This window comes from Daldinia vernicosa (assembly GCF_022497035.1).
Source record: "Daldinia vernicosa strain CBS 139.73 unplaced genomic scaffold F5Y00scaffold_12, whole genome shotgun sequence".
Classification (NCBI taxonomy): domain Eukaryota; kingdom Fungi; phylum Ascomycota; class Sordariomycetes; order Xylariales; family Hypoxylaceae; genus Daldinia; species Daldinia vernicosa.
This window is the reverse complement of record NW_025953928.1, coordinates 776,915-802,227: the sequence shown is the minus strand read 5'-3', so window position 1 is coordinate 802,227 and position 25,313 is coordinate 776,915. Positions and strand designations below refer to the sequence as shown.

The following is a 25,313-nucleotide window of genomic DNA, read 5'->3' as shown; positions in this document are numbered from 1 at the left end:
AAAATTATTATTTTTTAATATTTATAATCATATTTTTAATTATAATATAAAATATTTATTAATTAATAATTAAAATTAAATACATATAAATATTATATATTAAACAATTTATTAAAAATAATTATATTTATAATAATTAACTTATAAAGATTTTAATAATAATAAAAAACTTAATTATAAATAAATAACATTTTTATATTTTATAAATATATAATTAATTATATACAATATTTATATTTATTAAAAACTTTTTTTTTAATATATTTATTTTTATAATTATTACTTAATAATTAAAATTAAATTAAAATTAAAAAAGAAATAAATAAATTAATATATTAAATTTAAAGGTGTTTTAAAAAAGTTTAAATTTTATTAATATATTTTATTAAAAAAAAACTTATATACGTTTATCTTAATTAAATTATATTTATAATTTTTTAAAAACGAAATAAAATATTATTAAAATTTTATTATTTATTTAAAATTATTTATTCTTTAAAAAGATTTTATTTTCTTAAAATCGAATTTTTATAAAAATATTTAAAAATATTTATTTTTTAATATTTTTTAATAAATTATATTTTATAATAATAATTTTAATTTATTAAAAAAAAGTAAAAAAAATATTATAAAGAATAAAAAAATTTAAAAGGTTAAATTTAAAAGTTATAATAATATTAATAAATTAAATTTAAAGTTTTAATATAATAATAAATTTTTAAAAAATAATAAAAATGTTAATTTATAAATATATAAATTTAAATAATTTAAATCTTTTATTTTATCCGTTATTAATTATTTTAATATTTTTATTAAATAAAGAAATAATTTATTTAAAAATAATATAAATAGTTTAATAAAATTTATTATAATTAATAAATTTATAAAAATTTTTTTTTTACTTTTAACTTTAAAATTAAATGTTTTTAAAGATTTAATTTAAGATTTTAATATTAATGATATTATATTATTTTTATAAAATAAGTAATATATTTAATATATAATTAATAAATATGTAAAAAAGTAAAAAATTAAATTAAAAAATATAAATAATTTTAAATTTTAAGAATTAATAAGTTAAATAAATAATAAAAAATTTATTAATAATAATAATTTAAATCTTATATTACTTTAATTTATAAATAAAGACTTTATAAAAATAAATTATAATATAAATATATATAATTTTTTACATTTAAATTAAAAAAATATATCCGGTAAATTAATAATATTAAATATAAAATATGATTTTAAGTAATTTTAAATTAATATTATATTTATATTATACGAAAAAAAACATTTAAATAAAAAACAATTTATTTTATTAAATATTATTTTACGCCATTTTAATAATATTAATTTATATAAATTAATTAAAATTTCATATAAAAATAATAAATATTAATTATTATATTATTTAAAAAATAAAAATAAAATTAAAAAAAATATTATTATTAAAACTTTAATTAAAACGTTAAAAAAAAAAATATAAAAAGAAAAATCATGGTTATAATAACGTTTAAATATATTAATACACATTTTAATAATATTATTATTCATTTTATTATAAATATATTTAATATAAGTAAATCTTAAAAAATAAATCTTAAAAAAATTATTAATTTAAAAAAAATTAATATTTTAATAATTAATAAATATAATATAATATTAAATTTAAATTTATTAAAAATTTATTAATAACTTTAAAAAACTTGTAATTAATTTAATAAAAATTTTAATAATATTTTTATTATTATTTTATATAATAATTTTTATTAATTTAAACTTATTTTAAAATTATTATTATTATATTTAAATAAACTTATATTTTAAATAAAATTAAAACTATTAAATAAACTTTTTAAATATAAAATAAAAAATAACTTACATTATTTTAAGTATTAATTATAATTAAAATTTATATTTATTATTTCTTTAATTAATAAATAAAAATAATAAATTTAATCTTTAATCTTTTATTAAAACGTTTAAAAAATAAAACGTAAATGAAAAAAGATACTTAAATCTTTAACTTAAAAATAACAATTAAAAAAGATATTATATTAAAAAATAATATTAAAGTTATTATCTCGATTAATAAAATTTATTATAATATAAATTTTTAAATTATAATTACTTTTATAAAAGTAAATAAATAAAAAACATATATTTTTTTATCGTAATATAATTTAAAACCGCCCGATTAAATTATAATTATTAAAATAATTTATTAAATAATAAATAATTTTTTATTAAAAATCTTAACTTATTTATTTTTTATTAAAAATATATTAATTAATATTATTAAAAATATTTTTTAAAAATTAAAAATTATAAATAAAACGTAATATATTATAAAAGGTTTTATATTTAATATAAATTTAATAATATATATAATTAATTTAACCATTTTAATTTATATAAAATTTTTTAATATAATATTATTATTATTTTTAATTATATAAAGTTTAAATTTTAACAATTTTTATATTAAATTTTTTCCCATTATATTTAAAAAAATTATTATTATTAAATTTTTTAATATTTTATTTAAATTGTTTAATAAAATTAAATTTATATTAATTCCGGGATTTATAATTATTAATTATAAATTTTAAAATTAAATATATTAACGAGGATTTATAAATTTAATATTATATTTTAAAAATTAAAAAAACTTAAATTTTATAATTACATATATTTAATTATTTTATATTATAAATTTTTAAGAATTTTTTTTATTATTAATTATTAATATTAATTATTATATATTATTATAATTATTTTATATAATAATGTTTAATATTAATAAATTAAAAAAACTTATAAAAAATATTATTATTATATATTAATTTATAAATTAAATAATTATTATTAATAAAATAATATAATATTATAATATTATAATATATATTTATATATTTATTTTTAAAAATAAAATTTTATTTTAAAATATCTTTTATAATAATAATTAAATAAAGTAAAATTAAGTTAAAGTTAAAAATAATTATAATTATATTAAACAATTAAAATAAAATTAATAAAATTAATAAAATTAATTAATTAATGTTTAATTTTAATTAATTAACGCTTAATTTTAATTAATTAATGTAAAGTTTAATATAAAACTTTAATTAATTAATGTTTAATTAAAAAGTAAAATTAATTAATTAACGTAAAACTTTAACTAATTAACGTTTAATTAAAAAGTAAAATTAACCAATTAATGTAAAATTTTAACCAATTAACGTTTAATTAAAAAGTAAAATTAACAAAACTAAATTAAACACTACTTAAACTTTACCTACATATTAAAATCTCTTAATACAAATCCTTAAATAAATTTAAGGCATTCTAAAGTACCAAAGTTTTATTCGTTTCCGTCATTATATAATTCCAACTTTTGCTTTAATTCAGGTTGGACTTGTTTCCTAGCCGAGTAAACAGTCTTCTATTATCATGACATCCCTAATCCCCAGGCCTCCGTACACAGAAGATGAACTCAAGACGCTATACCCGGAGAATCTACAGCTACAGTTAGTCCAGGTCCTCCTCCGTCATGGCGAACGTTCTCCTGTGTCCGCCCGTTTTCAGAATGCCGGCCTACCCGCTTTCTGGCCCTACTGCAGCGCCGTCCGTCAGCTCAAGTCCGTCGTGCTAGACCGCCATGCCGGCCAATTCTCCACTTTCGAATGGAAACGCCGCCTCGAGGCATTCGGCCCCAATGACGAGCCTGTGCTTGCCCAAGGCCCCGCCGGTGAACTTGACGGCGTGTGCGAGATGGGTATGTTGACTGACCGCGGCCGCGAGACCACATTCGACCTTGGTACTCGTCTACGTACTCTCTATGTCGACCAGTTGCGCTTCCTGCCTCCGGTCTTGCTCAATGCCGATAGCCTGTACCTACGCGCAACGCCGATCCCGAGAGCAATGGACTCTGTTCAGGAGACGTTCACGGGTTTATATCCGTCGCATACGCGGGCCCCTAATTTCCCGACCCCAGCTATCCTAACACGCGCCCCGGGCGACGAGACCCTATTCCCTAACGACAGCAACTGTAGACGTTTCGCGGCGCTATCGCGGGCTTTCGCACAACGTACCGCCGAGCGCTGGAACGAGACGGAGGAAATGGCGTACCTGAATAAGTTGTACGGAAAATGGATGCCGGAGGACTCGCCGCGTGTGGCTGTGGACGGACGGCCACGTCTAAGTGGTATCATGGACACGATCAACTCGACACTAGCGCATGGGCCGCAGACACGGTTGCCTAAGGAATTCTACGATCCGAAGGGGCGCGAGATCATCGAGAAAATCGGCGTCGAGGAGTGGTTCGCGGGGTACAAGGAGAGTCAAGAGTACCGGGCACTAGGAATCGGAGGCTTATTAGGTGACGTCGTAGGCCGCATGGTAGGTAGCGCTGAGCGCTCGACTGCCGACGGAGAGTATGAGGTAGGAGGGAAGCTAAAAGGCGGACCTATAACGGAAGATAAGGGTGCTACGCCCATCAGTTTCGGGCTGAGCGGATGCCACGATACGACGCTCGCCGGTGTATTAGCCAGCTTAGGAGCATACGAGAGCGGTAGGTGGCCCCCTTACACAAGCCACATCGCCATCGAAATGTTCCGGAAATCAGACCCCGCCCGTTCCAAATCAGCAAACCCGAATCAGCAGGGCGCGGCGACGACATCCTCGGCAGAAACCAGTCCTGCCCGGACTAACAAGCCCGGCTGGTTCGGCTCATTATTCTCGGCCCGCGCAAATCCCGGCAGTCCCCCGCCGAGTATAGGCCGCAAGCGGAGCGAGGAGCTATCAACCGAGGAGAGGGCGAAATTGGAGGAGTACTACGTGCGGATACGATATAATGACGAGGTCGTCACGGTACCGGGCTGTAGAGCCCCGGGCAAGCATCTCGACGGCGACGAGAGCTTCTGCACGCTGGTGAGTTTCCTACATTTGCCTACTCACGCCAATACGTTCATTATACCTACGCTATTCTAACAGGAGTAAAATATATCTCTGAGCTAACAACCGAATAACTAGACCGCATTCAAAGCCATCGTGGACAAGTTCGTCCCACGCAATTGGAAGCAGCAGTGCAGGACTGACATCAAGGCTCCTGCATTCCCGGAAAAGCCCGAGCCGGCCGGTTATTGATGAGTACCTAAGGTATATGAGCGAAAATGAGATAATTCGCAAATGAAGCAAGTTAGTGGTATGCTAGTTAGATTAGTGGAAGAGAAGAGATGAATTAGAAGGATAAAAAGAAGGATATGGGCGTTTTATAGCTGCAGCTAAACTCTGCTCAGCTTGCGCATACGTATATAAGCTATTACATGATAAATACTTCCGAATATCAGCATCAAGAACATTACCAAGGCGCTACATGGTTAAGTTAAGCATTAGGTTGAGAAGCAAGAATACAATATCATTTATATTGATATAACTGGACTGAAAGCTCCAGTGTCTTAAAGATGACTTCAACATTCACACGACAAATCACAAAACAGAAGAACCAGGAGAGCTTTTCAATTGTCATATTAATACCCTCCTATCATATTTTAAGACTGAGATGTTATGCGATGACAGCAGAGCTATACCAAGAGATACTGAAATACTACCAATAACCTCTCGACAATCAGGACCGCCATCGGCCACATCCTTTTCTATTTCCATCTATCCTCATACCACTCCTCCCATCACTCAAAATTCCTATCGAACCTGCTTCAAATCTCATTTTCAGAGATGAAGCTCTCTCCCAACACACGTCCCAACTACCCAAATTAAGGCATTGGACATCATCATATTCTTTCAGGGGGGGGACGCAAAGTCGATTAACAACCTTTTTTCTTCTCGTGGGGTCGAATGACCGGGAAAGTTCAAGGGGTTTTACAAAGATCATACAGGAAATGCCAACAGTAGCCGTTGAAAGCTGAATAAAGAACGCCGAAGAAAATCAACGCAGCGATTACAACATATTATCTTTCCCTGGTAGTCGCCTTTGGAACGGCGTGTCAAATCAGTTAGCAACCTCCTCCTCGACCCAGCCATTCAGGCCACCCTGAATGGCGAGGCCAAGGCCAGAGCCCATGCCACCGAAGCTTGCTTGATATTGGTGTCCTCGGCGCTCTCCCTCGCTTGGGCCACCAATAGCGCTAACAGGACTGTTCCCTCCATTCTCGAACCCAGGAGCGAAAACAGGCAGGCTCACAGCACGATTGTGCTGTGCTCGAGCATTAACAGGGGCAAGAAGGCCACCAATCGTCGGCGCACCCGATCCATTGTTCGCATATCCGTTCGAGATGCTCGCGGACTGTCCATGACCAGAGCCGGAACCGGACTGGGGAATATCCAATGATAGCTCGTTGGGCGAAGATGCAGCAGTTCCGAACAACGCTGCTTGCTGGGAAGCCAGCATTTGGTGTTGTTGCTGCTGGTGCTGTTGAGCCTGCTGCGATACTTGGTTCAAGTACAGGGTGAGCGGATTGTTGCCATTAGCAAACATGCTGACGTTGTTGGCAGACTGGGGCGAAGTCGGGTTGGTCGGAGAGTTGTTGCTTCCGCTACCAACTGGTTGAGGCGAAGCCACACCTTCTCCACGAGGGGACTGAGCTTGTTGAAGCTGTCGGGGTTGGTTTCCGCAACGATCTTTTCCAAAGTTCACCTTAAACTTCCTGTATTCTTCCTTGCTTCGAACGGCCTCGATGGCCTTAATGGCATTTGCAATGTTGGTGAAGTTGACAAAAGCACAGCTCTTCTCACGCAAGGCGTTGACCAACTCAATCTCACCATATTCAGAGAAATCCTGCCTCAGTCTTTCCTCAGTCCAAGTCTCATCCAAGTTGCCAATATAAACATTGCGAGAGGCGCCGCCGCTAACAGCCAATGCAATGGCTGGTGGAAGAGCACCGGAGTGCTTTCCCCAACCAATCTTCAGACGACGGTTGTGAATCATCAAACCCTGAAGATTGCTTAGAGCATAGAAAGAAGCAGCCGCAGTGGGATCAATGAAAGTAACGAAGCAAATATGCTTATCGGGAATGTATCGAATATGATGAAGCAAGCCACCTCGCACGACGTTGCAAATCTCCTCAATCGTGGTCTCCGGATGAATGTTGCCCAGATAGATTGTTCGGTTGCCAAGATTGTTTATACCACCAGCCGTAGTCGCAACAGCTGCGGCAGCTACCGACTGCTGAGCAAGAGCACTAGAAATAACTTCGCGGTCCTGGCCGGTCAACATGTGAGCATATCCAGGTGCAATACCGAGATACTGAGCCGCATTCTGCTGCTGCGTCTTCGAAACATAGGCACATCGGTCCTTGCCGTAGTAAACGCGGCGAGGCGATTGCCACTTGGGTTCTTGGGGCAGTTGTTGCACGGCCTTCATAGCATTGGCAATAGACAAGAAGTGGATGAAAGCAATGTTCTTCTCCCGGACAATCTTGATTGTGTCGATAGCCCCAAACTTGCCGAGGTCCTCGCGTAGCTCTTCTTCGGGAATGTCCTCTGGGAGGTTTCCAAGGTAAACATTTCGAGAAGCGCCAGACTGCTGGACAGCCAACGCAACTGAGGTGGGTACCTGGGACGGCTTACCCCAACCAATCTTGATATCCTGTCCCTTGATGCAGAGCTTCTTCAAGATAGCATCGGAGTGGAAATGGGTCGCAGCATTAGCGTCGAGGAAAGAAATGAACGCACAGTTCTTGTCGGGAAGTAGTCGAACGGATTCGATTTGCCCGCTCCTCACATGACCAAGAATCTCCTCGGCGGAAGTATCTGGGGGGATATTTCCGAGATATACAGTCCTGCTAGTACCCGTAACAATACCGGGACTTAGAGTTGGCGACTGAGGCTGCATTTGGCCATTCATGTTGAAAGAACCACTGGGAGACTGCGGCTGAAAGAACTGAGGAGCGCCGTACGTGGAGGGGGACACCATCGACTGGTAGGCTTGAGGAGACAGGCTCTGCTGAACGGGACTTGCGATGTTGTTGTGCTGCTGCTGACCATTATGCTGTTGACCATGCTGAAATGCGGACATGTTCTGGAACTGAGGACTGGCAAAAGCAGCAGGGGTTCCGGGCTGGAACGGGCTGCCGAGGAGCAATTGGGACGGAAGAAGAGGAGTAAACTGCATATCAAAACCAGTGCCAGGCGTAGTCATATCGGGAACGTTATTGGGGGCAGGCGGGTTCAGTTGGTTCTGGGTGTTGATCGAAGGGATGTTGCCACGGCGGGGATGCCTGTCGGCGAACCCAGAGATATTAGAGGTGAAAGCGCCATGAGAGAAACCGGTATCGCTGTTTGAAGGCTTAGATACATGGCCAAATCGGCCTGGGTTGCCGGCAGGGCCAGTGGGGACGCCACCGTTGACTGAGAGGTCCTGCATCCCGAGAAGATGAGGAGGGACAAGGCTGTCCCGCGAGACGTGCGATAAAACCGCCGTTTTGAAAGATTACACGTGCCCGAAAATAGGCACGAGGGCAGAATACAGAAATAGGACCCGGAACGTCGCTAGGATCCTAGTATAACAAGCAATATTGGATATTATAACAGCTATCGGGCCAAAGAGTAAACGGAACAACTTCGAGTTTGTCCAAACAATAGTTTAGCTGAAAATATAAGGGGTATCTCTAATCGAATAAAGAGGCACCACCGAGGAAGATGGATATAAGCTATATGCAACGGTTCGGTGGTTTCTCGCCAAGATGACGCGCAATAATCGAATCGGTCGAGGTAAAAATATCTCGTAGAGTGCGGTAACGTAAATGTTGTCCGGGATTACCTAGATCTGGCCAGGATAGAAAAGGCAAGACAAGAATAGATTGCCTCGGCGAATAAGCGTCAGTTTGGCTTATACTGTCCTTTGATCCGTGTCGATGGTCCGACTATGTCGAACAAAGACGAAGATTATTCCTCCAAAGCGAGCGAACTGCGACTTGCTAGAAAAGAGCGTCGAGAAGTTACAGCGACGACAAAGCTTTCGTCGTCGAGTCCTTATAAGGGTTCAGCGGTAGATTCGCTACGGGCTAGCTGGCGCAGACAGATTAAAATTGGCCGAGAGCTGTCTCTTGGGCGAGAGAGAAAAAAAAGGGATAGGAATATCTTGGCGCGCGGAAGTTTATAAAGAATATTAAGAAAGTTATAGCGAATGAGCGTAGGTAAATAAAAGCTGGAAAAAAGATCCCAATGGCTCTGGAAAACGAGGAGGCAGCAAAGAAGGATTGGATAGGTAAGATACAATAGGAGGTAGAATAAGGATGAGGAAGAGGAGTTAGAGCGTAAGGTAGGGGGGGAGGAGGAGGAGAAAGAGAGAGACTTGAGCTACTCCGTATGAAGGAGAGGAAGAGGACTGGAGGGAGGAAGGTGAGAAGGAGACGAGCAGAAAAATGGAGGAAAATAATTGGACGACTTCGGTTGGTGCAGATTGCCAAAATGTCCAAAAATGGGGGGCGCTAAGTTTTTAATGAAATAGCCTGCAGCTGCTAAACCTATTTTGAACATCTCTTCCTTCCACCTGGGCACCCACCTTTTTTATTTATTTTTTTCTTACGCCTATTCAACAGTGGTGTAGGTACCCTTTATTTTTTTTTTTTTTTGAGTTAGGTACCCTTTTCTTACCACATGGTACCTACCGGGTATGTAGGTATTTTAGACCCAGTCTAAGGAAGTTTGGGTTAGGTACCTACTTGAGATACCGTACGAAGTCGAAGCTGTTTCCCGTGTTAGGTGCCCCTTAAATGGTCCCTTTGGGTAACTGTCCACCCCCCAGAGGAACAGGGGGGGCTTTTAGCTGACGCTAAATACAGCAAGTTAAGATGAAAGGTACCATTCCAATAAAGAGACGTATGCGACGGTACTCTTACGAGTAATATTCCGCGTCTTTGTCTCTTAAAAAGGTCAACCCCATCCCTCACGCGACTTTGCCCGTAGTTTCAGATCGGGGACAGACAGGCTATTTCCGCACGCGTTTTAAGTATTACTTCGTATGCGTATTTCCATATATGCATATATCTACGGTCAATGGGGGGGAGGGAATAAGTAGTGCAAGAGAACAATTGATATTCGACTTGCAGCTAACCTAAGAAATTCCAACGGCTGACAGCTATTACGTGTATGTCAAAGTTCAGCCTCATTTTCGACGTTTCAACTCAATGACCTTTGTGAGTTTGATGGGATATTCAGTCCGCCAAGACTCGGCGACCCCATTGACTTGTCCCACGGACCTCTCCCGATGCCTAAAATTACTTCCGGTGACTACACTAGAGATGGCAGCATAAGATTACATAGAACCGGTTCATATCTCAATATCTCAATATTCAATGTCTCGAATATCTTCCTCGTCAAGGGGCATTCGAATATGTATATATGAGGGTTGGGAAGCGCCGTCGTCTACTATGTACGTAGTAGTGTACGCACTCCAAGAGCCCCATCGGCAGCGTAGCGGGTTAGACTCGTGCCAATAGACATGGGGGGCCTACAGGGTCTAGACACGAGTTACAGCTTGTCAAAAACATTATGCCGATGGGATCAGGGGATATAGACCCTGCGATAGCAATGCATCGCGAATTCACTAGCCAGGTTATCCATATCCGCGAAAACAGTTCCGTCTTGCCGCTATGTAGAATAGAAACGAAACGATACACATTCGTCGATTCTTTCCATGCATCTACAAGCCGGCTTCTACACTATCTAATGAGAGCTTCCATCTAGTGTACATATGTATGTACACTAATGAGACATGAATGCGGTACGAGAGACGATCAATTGCCCATCCATGGTTCAGACAGGTCCAGCGGGTCCGGACCACGAACGGTCATCTCGATTTGGGATCCCCTAGGTCTGGAACCGGACAACCCAAACCCAAGCCCTAGGGCCTAGCCTTATCAATTCCTTTAGGTCTCGTTGGTATCGCAAGTTGTCGTTCGTCAATGGTGTCGAGACTAACGTGACCTCGAGACAATACATATTATGTATTCTCCGCACGTTAAGGCGTTTACATATGTAGGTACCTAGGGTAGTTAAAGCGCACTTTCAGCTGTGCGATATGACACTCTGATATATCGTCGTATCCATCGTCAAACCCTCCCCCCGCATAACCTCCTGCAATGTTTGGCGGCTTCTTACGGCAGAGACGTTGTGCCTTGCATGTCAGCCATGCTGCCATGCCATGCTCTCTTATGTATGTCTCCCCGGGTAATCCGTATAAGTCGCATATCTGTGAAATCTCTCTCTAAGCCACCTGCATTAAAAGTTGCATATGCAGGATTCTATGTACGATAGGCAATATAAATATATTTACAAAATATATTTACACATTTGATTTATATCGACCCCTTTCATCCCCCCTTTTTTTTTACTTTCTCTCTTTTTCTCTCTTCAATTTCAACTTCTGCTTACTTACCTTACCTATTACTATGTACATTAGGTACGCATACATAAGAGGTACCATATTCCATAAACAAAAACCACCTCATACACCACTCAGAATGCAGCCAAGGAAAACCCCCTATTTCCCAGGAAAAATCCCCGATTGAAAAAATAGGTAAAACCAGACAACCTCCCTCCCTCACCCCGCCCCACCCGAAGACGCGGTCCCTGCGGTCCCTGCTACGGCGCTACGGCAAGGTACCCGAGGTGCGCAATATATTAGCGCGGAATGCAGTACGACCACGCAGAGAGACCTAACAAACTTTACCCTCTACTAATCGACGGGAAGACTGCGCCTGTGTATGTATTTGCAGAAACGCTGTAATCTCGCTCACCAGCTACATATGTACAATGCCACAAACACCAATAACATACCGCTGAAGTTGACTGGTTGAATTTTATTTCTCGTTATTAGATAATTACATCTATTAGTAGGTAGAACATGAGATAGGTACATCTTAAAAATAGTTAGTACTAATCAATGTACCTGCTCGGAAATCGTGGAGCAAGCCAACTTGTCTTGTGTATCTAATGTAGATATGTACATACCGCCACTTGTAACCATCACAAGTTAGTAATTAATACGTGTAACTGTAAAAGTTTACGGGTTCTTCATGATATTCGCATCATTTACATCGCTCGTATGCCGAGATTCGCTTTATTTGCTGATTTACTCTTCCTAGCCCGATAATCAAAATACTGAATACAAATATACGCATAACCCCATCAAATATTCATATCCATCTCATTTCAATCCACGTACTAAGAAACATTAACTACTATAACTTATCTCACTGTAGCCAAATTTTCAGCCTAGACTCTAGAAAAACGAGAAGTCTCATCCGGGACTACATAGTATCAAGGACAGCTGACTCTATTTTCGGCTAGGACTACGAAGGAACAATTTAGACGCCCAGTTATGTAATGGCTTATTACGAGCGGCGTCGAGACTTGAGAGTACGAAAAGATCGTCTCGATTTCAAAGCTAGCAAATGATCATCTATGGCTTAGTTAGGAGAGTCGGTCACCACATGTCCTTCTCGCTCGGAGAAATGCCAACAAGACTCGAATATTAGCTGTCGCCGACGTGTCCTTCGAAGGAACAGTCTATTCACGGAATAACGGAATGGCTAATTTCGGAAAGCATCGTCTAGTTCCTCATAAGCTTGACCGCTTTCCCCAAGTCCAATCATATCCTGCTTCGGATCCACCAGATCTGTCGTCGCATGCTTCCCGCAAGTCCCAGCGGCAAACCTCGTGCAGAGACCCAGCATCTAAGAAGGAACACTTGTCATCACCGCTCAAGGCTTGCATCGTCCCATAAAGCGGGGGTATAGACAAGCCGTGCGGACAGTATGCTGGTTAGCAATCCAAGCCAGGAATCGTTCAAGGCCGAGACCATATCCACCATGGGGAGAGGTACCGTACCTATGCCAACAGTTAGCTTCAAATCGAGATGATGAATTCGAGGGGGAGGGGGGGACTCACTTGCGCTGGTCGGTGTACCAGTAGTAGTCTTTGGCGTCGATGCCCTGCTTTTTGTATGCCTCAAGCAGCTCCTCATACCCTTCCATCCTCATACTACCACCGACGATCTCACCGACACCCGGCATCAAACAGTCTACGCTCTCGGTTACCCGTAAATCTGAGGGGTCCTTCTTCATGTAGAAGGCCTTGATTTCCACAGGGAAATGTGTCAGGAAGATAGGCCGGTTGATAATGTCTGTCATCCGACGTTCCGCGGCCTCCGCGATATCATCTCCGAAGACGTGGGGGTTGCCCTCCTCGTTCAGAATAGGGGGGTCTTGCGCGTTGAGCCAGTCGATGGCATCTGTATACTTCATGCGCAAGAAGGGTCGAGCGGGTTTTTGGAAGGTGGGGTTGAGTTCTTTCAGATGAGCGGCGATAACCGGGTTGGCAAGGACAATATCGATGACCCGACAGATGACTTCTTCAAGGTGATCTAGCAGCTCGTTGAAGTTGATATAATCTAATTCAGCCTCGACATGGGTGTACTCGGAAAGATGACGGCGCGTCAAACTCTTCTCAGCACGGAATGATTTCTCGATGCAATAAACATCCCCAAGACTCGGGATAACGGTCTCGAGGTAGAGTTGAGACGACTGGGTCAAATAGGCCATTTCATCGTAGTAGGGTGCACTGAAGAGAGTCGCGCCGCCTTCGACCTGGGTTTGCACCAAGGCAGGGGGCGAGACCTTAGTGAGGTGTAGTTCCTCATAGACCTTGGTGAAAGCGCCCTCCACTGCTGCTCGTATCTTCATGAGCGCAGAGGCATTCTCGCCTCGGAGAACCAGGTGTCGGTTATCAAGCATCTGGGCATCCCATTGGTTCTGCTGGGACGAGACCTTGTTGGTGATGGCATCCTCATCGCTTGGTGACGCGCCTAGAACCTCATAGTAATCCACGTGCAGCTCTCTGTCGTCAGGGGCCGTCTGTCCGGCAGGGACCTTACGCATCTCGCCATACAGGGCAAGCGAGGTACCCTGGGCGAAAGTTAGAGCATCGTATGTCTTAGTAAGGTCACCAGCTGCCAATATGCATTGTAATTGTCCATATCCGTCGATCAAGGTAATGAAAGTTGCCTGCTTTTGTACTCGTAGGCGGTGGATTCTTCCAAAGACCTTGACTCGTGTGCCCTTCTTATCACCCTCTCCGAGTTCGATGTCTTTACGGCTGATCTTAATCCTGATAGGTTTAGGTAACGACTCGTCTTGCTTGAGCACAATCTTCTTAGCAGCCTCGAGGTTCTGTAGCCTCTGCTTCTTGGTCTCGGCCTCAGCAGCAGCAGCCTGTTGCTGCTTCTGAACTTTCTTCTTATGGGCGTCGAGGGCTCCCTGGGCTTTCTTGAGGGCGCTCTTGGCGGGTTCCTTCCATAAAAGCCTTACGGAAGGGTCTTCGTCAGGTCCAACGGGACCAGTTTCGGAGGCTCGAGTCTGGTACTGGGGTGTAGGCTTCTCGAAGTTCTGAATATAGGCGTAAGCCAGCGACTTGTACGGCTTGAACTCAGAGCCATCGGCAGTCTCGTCGTCCTTGCCTGCGTCAGTGTCAACGTAGCACTTTTCGTCGTTCTTGACCCTCTGGGCCAATTCTTGAACTGCAGACATGATTGCGCTATTTTAGACGGTAGTTCCCGTCTAAATATCGAGGGTTATAAGCTGCGCGAATGCGGCGATGTTTGTTTCCCAAATTCTGTTCGCAGATTCGAGGGTTCGAAGGTGGGATGGATGTGAAAGCTGGACTGAATTAGTGGGTTTATGAAATCGATGGTGGGCTGTGGTGGGATGTGGTGGGGTAATCAAATATTAAAAATTCCAATGGTCGATTTCTCTTTCGATGGCGGGGAAGGCGTATCTGTCACAACTTAACCTAAGGTAAGTGCTTAAAAGTGTTGATAAGAAGTAGCACTTGATTTGGCTTGTTCCTTCTTTTTACTCTATCTACTTCAATACCTTTAGCCGGTATTTATCTGCTCTGCCTCTTTTTGCCAAAATCTATATACTTGGCTGTTGACTCACCCATTCTCCGATGAATTTTATTGATACCAGTTTCAGAAGCTCACCCTATCGAAATTGAAATTATCTAAGATAAGCCAGCCTATGTGTAACATGAAGCACCAGTTTCAAGGGTCTACCACATGCATTTCTTATCTCTCCAAGCCCCAGGATCTAGTCGTCTGTACTTCTTACTTCATCGCAAATACCCGTATTAGCCATGTACCTACGTATGACTGACCTGGTCTGCGATATCGGATATCATCTCAGAGATAATTAACAATAAACATACAGATATCTACTCTACTTTGAAAGAATACAGCCATAATAATAGCAACAATAATGGTGGTTTCTTAATATAGAATTCTTAACATCAACATAGTGACAGATTGGGCGGATCTGTGTTGTCTAGATGAGATATTCTTATACTTTGATTTATTAGTAGAAAGTCTCACCCTCATTTTGAGCCGAGTAGGTAGGGAGGTACTTATGAAGATGGCTTCATTAGATGTCTTACCCCTTTTAACCCGTACCATAAGAAACCAGCGTTGGTTTTATACTCGGAATCCTCGTGCTGAAATATAGAATTATCAGGACTCTAGTAATTCTTTTTTTCTTCTTCTTCTATTTTATCACCATTGCACGATAACTCTATCATACCGTCTACCGAGCAGATCATCCTACCATAACCTCCAGCTTAAACTCTCCATCAAGCATAACTCCCAACCCCGTAGCTACTCCTTCCGAACACATCAAGCATCTCTGCCCGCGCTCGAAACAGAGCTGCTCCATATAGATATCCCCTAACCCCCTATCACAACACCCACCCCAATCTACATCTATAACTCATCCCTACCACCATCCCCCTCCCCCTCCCTACTCGCCCCCGTCTTCCCCATCTCCTTCAACCCCCTCTTAACCATACTACTCAATATCTCAAACACAACCTGCGCCGCCGCCAGCGCCGTCTCCTCCCCAACCCCCTGATACGCCGGCGCAACCTCCACCACGTCCGCCCCCACAACATTCAACCCCTCGATCCCCCTCAGTATCCGTATCAGCTCCCGCGTAGTCCACCCTCCCGGCTCCGGCGTCCCCGTCCCCGGCGCAAACGCCGGATCCAGCACGTCGATATCGACCGACAAGTACACCGGGTCCTCCGTCCCCAGCGTCCCCACGATGCTCTCCACGACCCCCTTGGTCCCCAGCTCGTCCACGTCGTCCGCGCTGATGCGCACCCAGTTCTGCGCGTCGTCGTCCTCGTAGTCTTCCAGCCCCGACAGCCGCGTCCGCAGCCCGGCGTGCACGCTCGCGGACCCGCTCCCGTTCGCGATCAGCCCCTCTTCCCCGGCCAGGTAGAACATGGAGCCGTGCGTGAAGCGCGACTGCTCCGACGCCCAGTAGCTGGGGTACTTGGCCGGGTGCCAGGTGTCCAGGTGCGCGTCGAAATGGAGCACGCGCAGCGGGCCGTGGGCCGCGAACGCCGCTCGCAGCGCCGGCAGGGAGAGGCTGTGATCGCCGCCTAGCGTGACGAGCTTGGGGCGCGGGTGTAGGGAGGGCGAAGACGGGGGGCGCGCGCCGAGCTCCGTGAACGCGGCTGTCATCTGCTTCACCGCCACCGCGTTGTCGACCGGCACCACGGGGATGTCCCCGCAGTCCAGGATCCGCGCCCAGCTCGCGTAGGGGTTGATTCCGGCGCGGGGGTTGAAGCCCCGGAAGGAGGTCTGTCGTGCCGAGGCCGCGCGGATGGCGCGGGGGCCGAAGCGCGCTCCTGTTATATGTTATCTGCTTAGTGGTACGGTTCAGGGGCAGGCGATTATGTAGCTAGATTTTGGAAGTAGAAATAGGGGAGGGAGAGAGAGAGGGAGAGGATAATATAACTCCTCGTAAGAGATGAATCTGTGACCCCGTATATAAACGAAGCGGACTTACCGGGCCGGTAACTCACGGCGGTATCAAAGGGAGCGCCGATGATGGCGATGTCGAAGAGCTCGCTCGGCGTCGTCAGACACTTGTGATATTCCAGGTGGGCGAACGTAGAAATACCCGAGAACCCCCACTGTACACGGTAAGTCGTTAATGTATGTAGTTCGGTAGACTGGTTAAATATGCGATTTGAAAATCATTTCTATATGTATCTGAAGGTCGAGAGAGGACGACACCCTTTTTCTTTTGCATGGATATCGTCGTATCCTTGAGTATGGCCATTCCCTCGATACATTCAGCCTGGGTCTTTCACCCCTATTCGCTGTATATCGTATATACTATAGTCGAAATAACGAGATGTCCTGTTGCTTACCTCCGCCCCCCATTTCTTTTCTAATTCGTCAAGCTCCTCTTGAGTCCATTCTCTAACTGGATGATCATGTCCGCCACAAGCTCGGACAAGTGCTGAGAAGCAACTTAAGGCAAGACAGATAAGTTCTTTCGATCTCATCGTGTCTTGCTCTGTTTATATGAGACGTATAACCCAAAATAGAGGTAAACGCAATTGCAAATGCAGGATGTAAGCGAATACTCTCAAATCCAGAAGTCGTCAAGGAAAATCCCGTATTATAATATCTCCAGCATCAATCTTTATCTCTCTAGATAGATACCGAGATAGACATTACTCTATAGATATTCTACTATCTCACCTTGTGCGATCCCACACCGGAGCGGAGTAGATAAGCAGCCAGCAGCAGCAGCAGCAGTAGTTTCGGCAGCGGTCCGGAGCGAAGCCAAGAGAAAAAAAAGAAGTCCTAGGTACCCGTCCGCATTCCATTAGTCGCGGTGCTTCCATGCAATGCAACCCTAGAACTACCTAGAACTACTATGCGCAAGAATCCCGGCTCCGGCGATAGCGTATCTTTTTGCAGCAGCCATGGGCGTTCTGCAACAGGCTCCATAACTTAACAGCAGGTCTTTCTCCTTAATGGGAACGCATAAACTTGGAGTGCATACGTATGGTGTGTAGTAGGTAGTAGTATATGCATCTATTGTAGGTAGCTTCACCTTGTTAATAGGCGTGCGTATAAACCAGAGGACGAGAAGAAACAGCAGCGTAGGGACCCCACGTTTCATTTTTCGACGGCTGGGTACAATTAGTGAGGTGTCATATGCGAGTTTGAATAACATGGCGTTTTTTATCGTAGACCTCTTAGCCTATGGCGGCATGTCTCATTTCGTATTCTGCCTTGCCTTGCCTCTTTCTGTTCTCGCAAGCCATGCCATCATCATTCCGTTGTCTTAGACAATTGGTTTTTTTTTTTCGTATTAGGAAGTATATGGATTAAAGCCGACCCGATGGGTTTTTAATCGTGTATCCGTAATGAGCTGACGATACGATACGTACATGAGCTTACTTAAAAAGAAAATATAAAAAAAGAAGATAAAAAACCTGTTGTTGGTAGCACTTACAGGATTCCACATTAGGTACATTTAGCCGTCTCATCCTACCCGCAAGACGCAAGATCTGTCTGACTTAGAAGCTTGTTACTTACTATGCAGCTAACAGTAAAAAAACCATAGGCTTCCGTAATCTTTCTTTTCTTCAGCTCCATTCCTGATACCGCCGAGGTAATTACCTCATCTAGAGACTAAAGCTTACCTAACCTATACATCCAGACTATACATACATGTAGGTATACAGAACTGCTACTAGTCATGTACCTAATATGCAGGTCTGTTAGACGGTTGCAGTAGTGTGTACGTGAATACCCGATCTAAGAGCATCGAAATAATTGTGTAGCTACACCGAGACAGACTTTTTAACGAAGAAAAAATATATAGTAAAATTATATAAATAGAAAACAAACTTCAACTCTATATCCGATGCATGTGGCACTTGTAGGGCTATGCGACCTTTACGGGTCTGGTTCCGGCTTGTGTTACGAAAAGTATACCTCTCGATAACATAGCCCTCATACGTGGTCCTCCGTCTACATAGCATACTTGACCGAGACATCGAGCATGCCACGTAGGTAGTTTGTTGTGCTACGGATTTAGATGGGATATGGGAGTATAATTGATAATCGGTAGAAGTCGGGTTATTTTCACCCGTTGCCAATGTTTCCTTCCTTATTTGGGGTCAAGCAGGCAAAATTAATGTTGGTAATTGGTAAAACATCAGATTCGGTAGTCAAAGTTGGAGAGAACTTACAACTGCCCGGGTATAAAACAAGAAACAAACACGTTCAAGTGGCCATCAAAGAGTCACAAGACGATATTGACGATATTATTGGCAAGATAGACGATCAAATCAATTCAGATGCACTCCGATCGCCAAACAATCCTATCAAAGTCCTGTCTGCCTGCGTTCATGAATTCCCCTCCAAACCCTGGCTGCTAGAAAGTAGTAAAAAAGAGAAAACAGAATCGGGGCCAGTATGACTCGAGTTCTTGTCCAGAGGGAGAGTAGTCGGTGCCTTGTCTCTTATGTCGAGGACAGGCCCTTGTCCGCCATTGGTGTATCTGTCTATATTCCGGACCTCGATCATTTTCTGGACTGTAAGAGGCTTCTTCTGCCCTGGATAGGCTAGAACTGGAACCCTATATGGGCATCTCTTAGTCTAGCTGTTCCAATGCTACCTCACTTAGGCGGTATGCTTCCGCGCGTAGTTGATTCATTCTGAATCCTATCCACTTGTGCTATCACAAGCGCACATGTCTAAAAAATCGCCTATTACGAGAAATGCAGATGTCGTGGAAAAGGTCCAAAATGACATATCCTTACGCCTTCCAATGCTCATTGGAGCTTGTTGTTGCAGCCTGTAGTGATGCTGAAGGAATGAAGGAGGAAATGCCTATGGCTTGTCCAATTAAACGACATTATAGAATTAAGCACTTATGAGGCTTCTTCTTCGGTGCCGGGGGCTCTAGTGCTGCGACGATGGCCTGAGAATAGTTAGAATATTGGGTTACTTATCCAAGAGAGAAGCAACAAACCTCGTCGAATACGTCCTTCAGCTTATACTGAGTGAGAGCGCTGCACTCTACGTACTTGACCGCACCGAGTTCCTTGGCCATTCGTTCTCCATCTTCCTTGCGCACCGGCTGCATCTTCTGCTTGGCAAGCTTCTCCCGGACACTGGCGTCATCTCTCAAATCTGTCTGGGTGCCAACGATGAGGCAAGGTACGCCAGGGCAGTGGTGATGAACCTCGGGGAACCACTTCTCCCGGACGTTCTCGAAGGAGGCGGGCGATGTAACGCTGAAGCACACCAAGAAGACGTCGGTTTGCGGATATGATAGGGGTCGTAGACGATCGTAATCTTCTTGACCGGCGGTATCGAATAATCCAAGAGTGTAGGGCTCATCTCCTATCCTACAAGGGAAGGAATGTCAGCCTCGGTCCATGCTGACCTCAAAACCCTACTATACAATCCAATTGACCGTTTGGCCAGTACATTTTGAGCCCACCAGGGGTCGCAGTTTGAAGAGGAGCACGATTCGAAATCTCGTATTGGAACTCACATAACCGTGACTGCATAGTTGTCGAATACCGTGGGTACATATTCCGAAGGGAACTTGTTGGTTGTGTAGCTGATGAGCAAGCAAGTCTTGCCAACAGCACCATCACCAACAACCACGCACCTGCAGGTAGAACCAAGATATTAGCAATTTGTCACATCGTCGTGGGGTGTGTATAGTATTAGACAAGCACAAAAGTAATGACGCATGGCATACGTCTGAGAAGCAAAGTGGAATATATGTGCATGAAACATCAAGAAGAGTCGCAGGCCATGGAGACATGTCTATAACGGAGTCGCGCCTTTCCATCATGGGAATGTATTGGAATGGGGAATGGGGAATGATGCAGATGATTAAGAGAATAGAGAGAGCAAGAAAGGAAGTAATATTAACTAACTTGATTGTTGCAACAACCATGTTGACTTGCTAAGCTCCTTTGCAGGAGCAGGTACGATATGTTGATGTCCCTGATTAAGAAGTTGTCTTATCGCGAGCTGTCTTGAAATGTCGGCAGGTATCGGCCGTTTTTTTGACTCGCGGGAGAAAAAAAAGGCGTCAGGGAAGAAGAAAGAAAGAAAAAAAAGAAGCCAGAGGGGTTAGTTTGAGGCTTGGAGGGGACGATGTCTCAAGACTAAACTTCGATAGGTGCTGGCGGTGAAGGGAAAGACTAGGAGGCTGGATGTTGGATGCTGGATGCTGGATGCTGGGGACTCGGCGCGAGATGCAATATCACAAAGAGAATTGTAAATGGAAATCGAAAAAGTATCGGCGGATGAGAAAGAATCAAGGACGACGGGACGGAACAGGGCAGGTAGGGACTGAGCTCAACGAGATTGGCAGGCGGCAGAACCAGGTCCAATGCAGTGCAAGTGCAGGTGGGAATTTCAAGCTGGGAAGCTGGGGGTTGGTTCTTGGTCGGCAGGTGCTGGTGCTCTGGTGATTTTCTATTCCCTGAGGCTTGCCCGGCTTGGGGGTGTGCTTGCCAGGCAAGTCTGCTTCGGGGGTGCGATTGGGGTGTGAAGCGGCGCGGAATTGCAGGTGGGCTTAGGGGAGTTTTTGATTTGACTTGCACTTGCACTTGCACAGACTCATGTTACATAGTACATAGGTACATACCTGTAGATAAAATGGTACGTACCTCCCCTTTTTGATCTTAATTTCTTCGAAATGCCCCATACAGCTTGACAGGAGCTATGGGGACATGCAGCTAAAGGATCGATTCGTCTAGGGGATCTGCTACGGATTTACATTCATCACTGTATATATCTATCACACCACACATACCAAGGCCAATTGACTGGATCATACATAGGTACTTCTGTATAGCTTCTGACTAATACGACCTGCTGTGTCATTAATAACAGATAGAAAAAACGTGAATAAGATAAAGAGAATGGTGAACAAAAGACGGTAGTCATTTCTACAGTCCTTTTTTAAATTCCCTTGTCTCACCATTTACGGCTATCGCTAACACTAACAATAAAAAGTTGCAGGTATATGGATATGGTATCGACAAGAGCCAGGACCAGGATAAGGATATGGGCAATGTTTTGGATACTTTTATGCCTGGAGGAGATTCGGGAAATCAATAAGGAGTAAGGAGTAAGGAGCTAAGAGGGTCAATGGATCATTTTAGCAATTGTTGACTACCTATGGTCCTATCATGTTATTATTGATTATCCCGTAGAAGTCGTAACCCCGTGTTATCGACCCTAGGCTTCTTATACACAGGTACATGCGAAGCATAATAATATCGTACATTTTGGGTTAGTCTGGGGCTGACTAGCTTAATTGACCCGGGCGCATAACTTTTTTATTTTTTTTTTTCCCCGTGTCTTTTCTTCATGCGTCATCAGGGTCCTTCATGACGACGTACATAAGGTGAAGGAAGGATTACATAGGAAGGATACTTACAGCTGTAAAGTTGCAGATAAGGCGAAGACCCTCCCACCCCTTTTCTAGAACAAATCTACGCAACGAGCCTTACATCAATTGATAACAAAACAAAACAAAATAAGCAAACTTACCTAGTTTCGCCCTGTCTGTATGTACATACATACCGACACATGGGACCTCGACAGCCCTGCCTTGACAGCTGTGAAGCTGAGATGATGGATACAATTTACATTCAATATTCAATATCTACTTCATAGCCCAACTTACACCTAACCTACACCTAACCTACCTGTATCCTGTATTACATAGCTGTATAATCAGGACTAATCTGCATGCAACCTGCAGTGATACACAACGAGCCAGCAGTTAATAGACGCAGGGCGGAACAATTCGTTGACGCGACCATGTCTGCAATATATACTCGGAGCGAGACTTGCAGCTCCGACACATGAACATTCACCTAGCCGTGTCTCGTTCGCAAAATCGCTCTTCTTGCTCTGTCCCAAGTTAAGTGCGCACGCAGTCGGAGTAAGGTAAGGTAAGAAAAGGAAAGAGAGTGCGTTTAGGTACACTATCTCTTGTGTAATCAAGGTAATTGATTACTATGATGGTGCCCGTGGCGAAGCAGTCGATCGAAGGGGTTCAGGATAGGGTCAGGATAGGGTCAGGATAGGATATCTGCAGCTACAGCTACAATTGGTATAATGCTCACATCTAGATCATACGAAAGCCTCTTCGTACGCGCTCCGGACGAGGACACTTGTACTACGTGGGCAGTAGTGCAAGGCAACGGCCAGACGATCTTGATCTTGTAATTGGCGTTGTAAAAAGAAGCCTGTCAATCGCGACACATACGTTTGGAAGCACAAGAGAGAGATGTGTACAACCCTCATGGCCTTTCGAGAGGCCTCCCCGTAACGCCTTGTTCGTTATTACGGTTTGTCACGGCACTCCCGACTTCGAAGACCGCGGCTCTGGTGGCTAAATAGCTGTCTCCGTATCTTCCTCGGGATCGACTGGATGACGGCATGGGAATTGTGGAGGGAAGAGAAGCAAACAAAGTTGTGAAGGGAGGCTATAGTCTATACAACCCTGCTTTCGAGTTCAAACGATAATCTTTATGATGGGGCTTTGGATACTTGGTTCGAATCCCGATCCCTCAAAGTCGAACTTGGAAACAACTCTTGGAAACAACTGTCTCTCGCATCTTGTCCTTAGGCCAGTTGGATCCTCTGGTAGGGCTCGCAATGAACGGTGTGTTCTGCAGATAAGAATGAGGCCAAGACAGTTTGCATATGCCAGTTGTAAGAGCCATATAAAATTACTCGGTACAATTTCTTATTCGCTATATTAGAAAGTAGTTTAATAAATGTAGAAGATTCTGCGAGTTGAATAAGTAAAAACAGCCAAGTACCTCGGTATCTACCCCTAAACATCCTTCCACTAACCTTACCTTCTATAGGTTAGTCAAGCCACATTTTAGCCAAGTGTGGCGTCGTTGACTTACTCAACTTACCGTAACTTCAACTTCACTGTCTTAATGTTGAAGTCCACAAATATTACCCCTTTTCTAAAGCCTGTAATATCTCCTCTCCGATAAGGTAGAAGGACAGCCCTAATTTCCACCATGGAGGTCGACCACATTGACAAGCTCCTAGAGCGCTATCTTCACCTCCTTCATCAATACACGACGCTTAGAGAGCAGCTCAGCAGCCTGCAAACAGGCATATATCAAAACATTGCACGTGCCAACTTTGCCGCCGAGCGCGGAATGCGGTTTGGCCAAGACTACTACGACGAGCGCATGCGGGCCTCTAGAAAAGTGGCTATCACTCTGGGCGGCGACCAGGATATTCCCGCGTTTGCCGTCACTGCCGGGAGCGCGGAAGCTGGGCTGCTGGCCCCATCGGAAAAGGGAGCTACTACGGATGACGGCACCAAGGAAGCGAGTAAAGAAGAGAGAGAAAAGGAAGAGGAGAAAGAGGAGGAGGCTCGCGAGTTCCAGGAGGAGAAGCGGAAAGACCCGCTGAGATGGTTCGGGCTGTTGACACCCATGCCTCTACGGCAAGCGCAGGCGCAAAGCATCGAGGCTGTCGAGCAGGTCATCCCCAAACTAGTCTCCGTCAATGCCCAGATGGCCCAGGTGGAAATTGAAGTCCGCAGAGCCCGGAAGAAGCGCGCTAAGGCCGAGGCGGCGGCCGTCAAACAGGAGCAGGAAGTTAGCGGCGCCGGCGCCGGCGCGGAGATTGTGGCGTGATCTCGGTGTCAAAGCACTACCTAATAGGAGGTAGTTTACGTTATTAAAAGCCACGACCTATGTAGCAGCACGCAGCCCCTCATACACGTGTATCCGTAGCGAAGTTTCTTTATGACAGCTAAGCGAGGTATGGGATGCATGTGGTCAAGCACAACAAGTCAAAGGAATTACGAAGTAGATCTTACTAGGTAGTCAGCAGACTGAAACGCAGATCTGTCCTTTTAAGAAAAACAAAAAAAACAAAGAGAGACGCGCAAGCGTAAACAAAGCCTTGTAGCATGTGAGCTAAGGAGGCGCTCCGGAAGAGGAATTAGTTCTATGTGCCATGTCTACAAGTTAACCTAGGTCTAATACAGTATCTATCTACCCACATACATACATATCCACCAAAGCGCAGGCTGATAATAGGTGTCTCCAAAAGAGAAAGAAATGGAAATACACTCGATATTGGTACGGCGCTCATCCCGGGTATCCAAATAGAACATCTGCAACGACGATATTTATACGGGTATCATATCGTATCGTAGTTTATACGTTAGGAGGTAGGTTAGGTATTCAAGCATAGGCAGCCCATCCTACGTAGTATCCAGTTAGAACTTTACATACAAACAAATTCGCCAAAAAAAAAAAAGGAGGGGGGGGGGGGGGGGGGAGGAAAAAAATTTAAAATAAAAAAAAAAAAAAAAACCAAATTCCCCACCGGGGTAGGGTTTTTTAAAAAAAAGTTTACCGTTGCCGTAACCCACACCGAAATTAACAGCATGTTT

General features: G+C 42.7%; 8 protein-coding genes across 8 annotated transcripts in view; 3 read left to right on the top strand and 5 right to left on the bottom strand.

Annotated features, from left to right (window-relative positions):
* The first annotated feature begins 3,320 nt into the window (after nucleotides 1-3,320).
* On the top strand, nucleotides 3,321-5,498 carry F5Y00DRAFT_231752 (phosphoglycerate mutase-like protein). The gene is made up of 2 exons (XM_048007059.1): nucleotides 3,321-4,938; nucleotides 5,041-5,498. Exons 1-2 carry the CDS (start codon nucleotides 3,460-3,462, stop codon nucleotides 5,152-5,154), a joined length of 1,593 nt encoding a protein of 530 aa, XP_047867018.1. The 5' UTR covers nucleotides 3,321-3,459; the 3' UTR covers nucleotides 5,155-5,498.
* Nucleotides 5,499-5,881: 383 nt separating this feature from the next.
* Nucleotides 5,882-8,718, bottom strand: F5Y00DRAFT_26601 (uncharacterized protein). Its single transcript, XM_048011877.1, has one exon. It carries the CDS (start codon nucleotides 8,387-8,389, stop codon nucleotides 6,017-6,019), a length of 2,373 nt encoding a protein of 790 aa, XP_047867017.1. The 5' UTR covers nucleotides 8,390-8,718; the 3' UTR covers nucleotides 5,882-6,016.
* A 2,298-nt stretch (nucleotides 8,719-11,016) lies between these two features.
* F5Y00DRAFT_26590 (uncharacterized protein) lies at nucleotides 11,017-11,649 on the top strand. The gene is made up of 3 exons (XM_048011853.1): nucleotides 11,017-11,182; nucleotides 11,255-11,428; nucleotides 11,489-11,649. Exons 1-3 carry the CDS (start codon nucleotides 11,109-11,111, stop codon nucleotides 11,535-11,537), a joined length of 297 nt encoding a protein of 98 aa, XP_047867016.1. The 5' UTR covers nucleotides 11,017-11,108; the 3' UTR covers nucleotides 11,538-11,649.
* Nucleotides 11,650-12,059: 410 nt separating this feature from the next.
* F5Y00DRAFT_231747 (asparaginyl-tRNA synthetase) lies at nucleotides 12,060-14,940 on the bottom strand. Its single transcript, XM_048007058.1, has 2 exons — nucleotides 12,919-14,940; nucleotides 12,060-12,858 (listed from the first exon to the last, which is right to left on the bottom strand). Exons 1-2 carry the CDS (start codon nucleotides 14,553-14,555, stop codon nucleotides 12,732-12,734), a joined length of 1,764 nt encoding a protein of 587 aa, XP_047867015.1. The 5' UTR covers nucleotides 14,556-14,940; the 3' UTR covers nucleotides 12,060-12,731.
* Nucleotides 14,831-17,379, bottom strand: F5Y00DRAFT_252006 (Arginase/deacetylase; the record flags this gene model as incomplete). The annotated part of the gene is made up of 4 exons (XM_048009884.1): nucleotides 14,831-14,884; nucleotides 15,863-16,713; nucleotides 16,875-17,001; nucleotides 17,242-17,379. The coding sequence occupies 4 exons, from the start codon at nucleotides 17,377-17,379 to the stop codon at nucleotides 14,831-14,833; spliced, it is 1,170 nt and encodes a 389-aa protein (XP_047867014.1).
* Nucleotides 17,380-19,532: 2,153 nt separating this feature from the next.
* Nucleotides 19,533-20,935, bottom strand: F5Y00DRAFT_26513 (cell division control protein 42). The gene is made up of 4 exons (XM_048011756.1): nucleotides 20,791-20,935; nucleotides 20,397-20,516; nucleotides 19,869-20,247; nucleotides 19,533-19,817 (listed from the first exon to the last, which is right to left on the bottom strand). Exons 1-4 carry the CDS (start codon nucleotides 20,808-20,810, stop codon nucleotides 19,752-19,754), a joined length of 585 nt encoding a protein of 194 aa, XP_047867013.1. The 5' UTR covers nucleotides 20,811-20,935; the 3' UTR covers nucleotides 19,533-19,751.
* Nucleotides 20,936-23,810: 2,875 nt separating this feature from the next.
* F5Y00DRAFT_26497 (uncharacterized protein) lies at nucleotides 23,811-24,820 on the top strand. Its single transcript, XM_048011738.1, has one exon. It carries the CDS (start codon nucleotides 23,917-23,919, stop codon nucleotides 24,544-24,546), a length of 630 nt encoding a protein of 209 aa, XP_047867012.1. The 5' UTR covers nucleotides 23,811-23,916; the 3' UTR covers nucleotides 24,547-24,820.
* Nucleotide 24,821: 1 nt separating this feature from the next.
* Nucleotides 24,822-25,313, bottom strand: part of F5Y00DRAFT_26496 (Serine/threonine-protein kinase tel-1) — a 9,918-nt gene continuing 9,426 nt past the window's right edge. The window contains exon 8 of the mRNA XM_048011736.1: nucleotides 24,822-25,121. Within this exon, the coding sequence (XP_047867011.1) occupies nucleotides 25,102-25,121 (20 nt within the window). The 3' untranslated portion in view covers nucleotides 24,822-25,101. The remainder of the gene's footprint in view (nucleotides 25,122-25,313) is intronic.

Coding starts and splice junctions, on each gene's coding strand:
- F5Y00DRAFT_231752 (XM_048007059.1), top strand. CDS start 3,460: ATGACATCCCTAATCCCCAGGCCTCCGTACACAGAAGATGAACTCAAG. Junction 4,939..5,040: donor ACGAGAGCTTCTGCACGCTG/GTGAGTTTCCTA, acceptor CCGAATAACTAG/ACCGCATTCAAAGCCATCGT.
- F5Y00DRAFT_26601 (XM_048011877.1), bottom strand. CDS start 8,389: ATGCAGGACCTCTCAGTCAACGGTGGCGTCCCCACTGGCCCTGCCGGC.
- F5Y00DRAFT_26590 (XM_048011853.1), top strand. CDS start 11,109: ATGTTTGGCGGCTTCTTACGGCAGAGACGTTGTGCCTTGCATGTCAGC. Junction 11,183..11,254: donor GCCATGCCATGCTCTCTTAT/GTATGTCTCCCC, acceptor CTGCATTAAAAG/TTGCATATGCAGGATTCTAT. Junction 11,429..11,488: donor CCTATTACTATGTACATTAG/GTACGCATACAT, acceptor TACACCACTCAG/AATGCAGCCAAGGAAAACCC.
- F5Y00DRAFT_231747 (XM_048007058.1), bottom strand. CDS start 14,555: ATGTCTGCAGTTCAAGAATTGGCCCAGAGGGTCAAGAACGACGAAAAG. Junction 12,859..12,918: donor TGGTACACCGACCAGCGCAA/GTGAGTCCCCCC, acceptor CTGTTGGCATAG/GTACGGTACCTCTCCCCATG.
- F5Y00DRAFT_26513 (XM_048011756.1), bottom strand. CDS start 20,810: ATGGTTGTTGCAACAATCAA. Junction 20,517..20,790: donor ATGGTTGTTGCAACAATCAA/GTTAGTTAATAT, acceptor TTCTACCTGCAG/GTGCGTGGTTGTTGGTGATG. Junction 20,248..20,396: donor AACTATGCAGTCACGGTTAT/GTGAGTTCCAAT, acceptor CTTCCCTTGTAG/GATAGGAGATGAGCCCTACA.
- F5Y00DRAFT_26497 (XM_048011738.1), top strand. CDS start 23,917: ATGGAGGTCGACCACATTGACAAGCTCCTAGAGCGCTATCTTCACCTC.